This window comes from Asparagus officinalis, chromosome 5, assembly GCF_001876935.1.
Source record: "Asparagus officinalis chromosome 5, Aspof.V1, whole genome shotgun sequence".
In the NCBI taxonomy this organism is placed as follows: domain Eukaryota; kingdom Viridiplantae; phylum Streptophyta; class Magnoliopsida; order Asparagales; family Asparagaceae; genus Asparagus; species Asparagus officinalis.
Window position 1 is genome coordinate 93,057,399 of NC_033798.1, and position 5,290 is coordinate 93,062,688.

The 5,290-nt window shown below is 39.0% G+C and overlaps 1 protein-coding gene across 1 annotated transcript in view; it reads right to left on the reverse strand.

The window, feature by feature from the left end:
* Positions 1–2,887, reverse strand: part of LOC109840196 (protein transport protein SFT2) — a 6,643-nt gene extending 3,756 nt beyond the window's left edge. Inside the window, exon 1 of the mRNA XM_020408745.1 lies at positions 2,571–2,887. Coding sequence (XP_020264334.1) covers positions 2,571–2,767 — 197 coding nt within the window. The 5' untranslated portion in view covers positions 2,768–2,887. The remainder of the gene's footprint in view (positions 1–2,570) is intronic.

Here is a 5,290-nt window from a genome sequence, read left to right on the forward strand (position 1 = left end):
AAAACCCCTGAACTTTAGGGTGTCTTACAAAACCCTCCGTGAGTTTTAACCATTTCTCATGGACCACCTACCTGTAATTTGCAAATAACTAAATATCCTTAAGAAAAAAATCCCAATTTATGTCATTTGTCATTTGTAAGCAATGTACCCTCTCTCCTAAACTTTGGATTTTTTTACTCTCAAGAAAATATTATTAACTTGCAAATTACGTATAAGGGTGTCTATTGATGCTCGATATCAAACAGCCAATTAATCCAGAAGAGGGTTGTTGCGGGGTGGTGAAGGATGATAGAGGGCCCGTTCCCTTCTCCAGCTTTACGCCTAGTTCTTAAATGAGGGTCTGATGTTTGCGCTGCACAGACAGAAATAACTCGTGAGAGGGCGGGGGACCGGTTCCCCCGTAGTTCCTCTGACGATCAAGTCAATTGATAAACATGAGCTTGAGTGGAGTTTAGAACTATGCGTTCTTATGCTATGTGCATTAGAGATTATCATCTCTCAAATTGGATGGATTAGAAGAGTTAGATTGTTATTTATTTTCTTGCCTTGATTTCATGGGGGGCTTCCCTACTCTGATGGTGAATAATATCCATATATAGTGTGGATGTCCGTGGTAGATTGGTCTTTTCGGCCATGCAGAATGGCGGTGACAAAGCGTGAGCTGGAAGATGAGTCATCCCTCTCTTTACAAGTGTCGGCTGGCGACTGGAAGGGAAATCATTTCAGCATGGGAGATGTGTCTCTGCGATATCCGAGAAGTGACTTGTGAGCATGGAAGAAGGCACGCGGGCATGCTGAGTCGTCTCTTGCTTTACAGGTGTCGACTGATGACTGGAGGGAAAATCACTTCATTATGGGAGAATGTATCTCCGCATTTTTCGGAAAGTGATTGAGCTGACGAGTCATGGAGACTTTGTCAGGCCAATATCTGGATAAGACTTGTTCGAGGTGAATTGAGATGTCGATATTTGCTCGGGGGGAGCGACTTGAGACCAGGGTCGAGTCCTCAACTTAGCCGACAGCAGGGAACGTCCCTTAAATCATTTCTGAGAAATGTCCAGTGAGTGCCCGAGTGCCTTAAATAGGGTCGTCCTTGATAAAAGGGTCGACTGGCACCGTCTTTCGTGTCGACTTAGGAGTGTCGGCCTATCGAGCTGAGTGAGACGTCGTCTTATCTTAGCTTAATAACCGCTTTTCAGGTCGATATAAAGATGTCGACTCGTCTGGCATGTCAGGATCTCTCGTATCGGCTAGTATCGCCTCTTGTGTTGACACCAGGGCGTCGGCTTGATGAGTCGGTGGGGTCGAGACCTCAGTAATTGTGCCTTGGGACAATACTTTGGTAAGGTACCAATGTCTTGTAATCTAGCCATGATGGTCGAGTTGTACTGGAGGGTGGAGGGTTCGACCATATGTGGTGCATTGGTCTTACATTGATAAAGAGCCAAGTGTTTGATACTCGACTGAGGAGTCGCTGTGTCTTGAGCTTATCTTGATAAAGTGCCAAGATCTTGATATTCGACTTAGGAGTCGAAATGCCTAGAACTCTTAGGAGTTGACTAGGACTCTTATCGTATCATTTTATAAATACTGTATCTTAGGTGAGCGAACACCATAACAGTGTCCAATGAGAAAAGTTCAAAGTTTAGGCAAGTTTTGGACACCCCAAAATTGAGGTATTATGTGAGAGCAACAAAGTTTAAGGGGGTTATGTGAAACACCTTCCAAAGTTAAGGATGGGTATTGTGAAATTAACCCCTATAAATTTTCACTCGCTTAACTAGAGTTCCCTTAAAATTTACACCCCCAAAACAAAACAAAACAAACAACTTTTACAACATAAGCTGACTACTTATACGTGTTTTGGGAAAGCTTTGTTTTTTTGTCAAACTAGCTTTTAACCTAGTTTTTTCATATCTAATTGTTTGATAAATCACCAATAAGCTGGCTTATAAGCCACATTTAAAAAAAGTTAGGATCCCCAACTTTTAAAAAACTAGCTTATAAGCTCATATAAATAAACTAGGTTTGACCAAGTAAATAACCATTCTATCCATACAAACTTTTATAAGAATTCTATCATAAAAGCCAAAAACCATCAAAAGCTAGCATGACTTTTAAGCTTCTAAAAATAAGCCCTCCCAAACACTACCCCTAAGATATCTCAACATTTAAAGTCTAACATTTTCAAGATCATAAAACACCCAAAAATGAAATAGAAACTCTGATCAGATCACTGTGACATGTGCTCTAACAAATATAAAATCAATCATGTCGTATAATTCACTATTACATTCAAATCAAAAAAATTGATTCAGATATAAACCATTAGATTGGACTTTGAAGATCCTTTTAGATCCTTATATTCCTTAAAATTGATCTTCAAGCGATTTAGCCAAAGAGCAGAGTGTGGAATGTCGAGATTATAGCCAGAAAACTTTCTCGAATTACAAAAAAAAAACAAGAAGCATCAATCAGTCGAAATTATATCTAGAAAATTTACTCGAATTACGAAAAAAAACAAGCAGCATCCAACAACGAGATCACTGATCAGTCAAAATCTCACTTACACGCTGAAGGTGCCGGTGACCTTATCGTTAGCGGATCTAACAGCGGACTCGATATCGAACCCCAGCGCGCCCGACCCGCTGTCGTCTTCGGATCTGGAAGCGGCGTAGGAGTTCCAGTCGGCGAGGAGAGAGGAGGAGGATTTGGGCTGATCACTGCCGCTGGGCCCACCCATGAACCAAGCTTGCGCTGTCTGCATCTTGACCCAAATACTGGAATAAAACTCAAGAAAACAAATGAGGAATATTTGGAAGGAGCGTCGGTTTCGTTTCTTGTTGTTCTCTGTTAACTTTTTACCCTGGGAGGGCTTCTTTGGATTGAGGGGAATGAGAGTGAAGGGAAGTTAGGGAACCATTCACCTCTACTCACCTTGTTTGGGGGGCATGTTTGGATTTGTAGTGGGTGAAGGGAAGTTAACGTCTCGTTTGGTACGCGGGAATGAGGAGGAATGGAATGCAATTCTCACTTTCCATTCCCTCATACCAAACACACCTATATTTTAGATGTTGGAATGACCATTCCCTAGGAATGACCATTCCCTAGGAATGATCATTCCCACTATTTGTGGGAATGAGCATTCCAAGTGAGAAGATAAGGAATGGTCATTCCCATTCAAGTGAGAATCAAAAACTAGTTAGGTATTTTTCAATTATATCCATATTAATAATAAAGAATGTTTGGGTGAGGCGCTATGCAAGTGGGCAATTTTAGATTGACAATTTAGGCTAGTATATCATTTTGCTATTTCGAAACTTATTATTTTAGTTGGTATTGTTTTATGGATTTTTGCTATTATGAATTGAGTGATTTTGATACTTTATCAAATAAGTTAATTTATATATCTAGAACTGTGGATTGTGGATATCATTCTTTCTTTTTTTTGACCTATGAAAGATACGATAATCTTTTTTTTTTTCTTTAATTTTTAAGACTAAGAAATAGCGAGTATTGTTTAAAAAATATAAACGAAACATACACCTGATGGATAACACGAGCATTAGTATAACACATACCTAGATTAATATAACATATGCGTATATAAAATTATTTAGTTATTATCATTAATGTTTATTTTTTATCTTATTAAAAATCTATGTTGTTGTAAGGGCATTATTAGAAAATGAGATTTCATTCTCACTTGTGTACTAGTGATACCAAACATGGGAATGAGAATGAGATTTCCATTCTAGCTTCATTCTACGAACGCACCCAAACAAGAGAATGAGAATGACCATTCCATTCCCACATGCAATCCATTCCATTCCTTCTTCCATTCCATTCCCAAGTCTGTCCATTCCCGCGTACCAAACGAGGCGTAAGGGAAACTGAGAGAAGGGAAGGGAGAGGAAGGGAAGGGAGTTCCCTTCCCTTTGGTTACACCCTAATTTGGGGTAACAAATTTTATACTATTAGGGGGTGAACCAAGGGGAACTAGGGTGAATTAACTTCACCTCCTAAGTGTTCCCAAACAAGGTGAATGAAAGTGAATGGTTTCCCTAACTTCCCTTCACTCTCATTCCCCTCAATCCAAACAAGCCTTAGGAGGTGAAGTTAATTCACCCTAGTTCCCATTGGTTCACCCCCTAATAGTATAAAATTTGTTACCCCCTAAATTGGGGTGTAACCAAGAAGGGAACTACCTTCGCTTTCCTTCCCTTCTCTCAGTTTCCCTTAATTTCCCTTCACCCCCTACAAATCCAAACAGGCATGTAGTCTTTAAATCGGGTCGGATGGTAAACAAGCTACCCCCATCGAACCGGAAAGGTGGATGGTTCGGTTTATTTTTGTGAAGAAACAGACCGAACCCAGTTTGCGCCCAGAAAGTCATTTCCCACAGTTTCTCCGGAAAAGGAAAAATAAATAGTCGTTTCGCATTTTGAACGCGGGTGGAATTTGGTTTCCATGATAACCCATGGTTTAGATCGGTGCTTAGGTATGTGAGTCAATAGTTTTAGAAGAATGTAGAGAGAACAAAGATCGGTGATTAATTTTTGCATTGTAACCTTTTTCCTATTTATTTATTAAAAAATAACTTTTTCAAGTCAGAAGTCTGGAATTGAATTTCTAACTCAAACTATGTTTAATCCGATAAACGATTAAGAAAAATTTTGTGTAGACGATTTTCAACCCTTTCATTTGGTTTCCAAGTGAGCCAGACAAACCCATTACTGAATCGTAGTGGGAAATATATTTCTAATATAAAGTAAGTAAGAAATCTTCGGTCTCTCTTTAAAGATAACTCGGTCTAAAATTGAACCAAAAGCAATGATAGCCATATTAAAATCTGCTAACCATCTAGGTCACCCATAGTGGGTGTGACATAAGGGATTTAATACATAAGCCAACACAAGTGTGGATGGTAAGCAAACACAAGTTTAGATGGCTCCTTATTTAGAGCCAAGATATTTTTTTATTAAGTTAAATTGCTATTTGTGTTTTCAATTCTCATTTTAAAGGTTGTAGCTTTTGCTCCCCCTAATTTGGCTGCAAATTTTTTTCCAACAAAATTATAAATTCATTTACATTTCTTAACTAAAATTTTGCAAACCAAATAATAAAAATATAAATCCATTTGCAGTACGGACACTTGGAGTTCTCTACGGAACCAAACAGCGCTTAGTATTATCGCCTATGAGCTTGCAAAGAAAAGGATAGATGCCGCTTCTAGTAACTCTGGCAAAACCACTGGGAAAACATAAATGAAAACTAACCCACTCATACA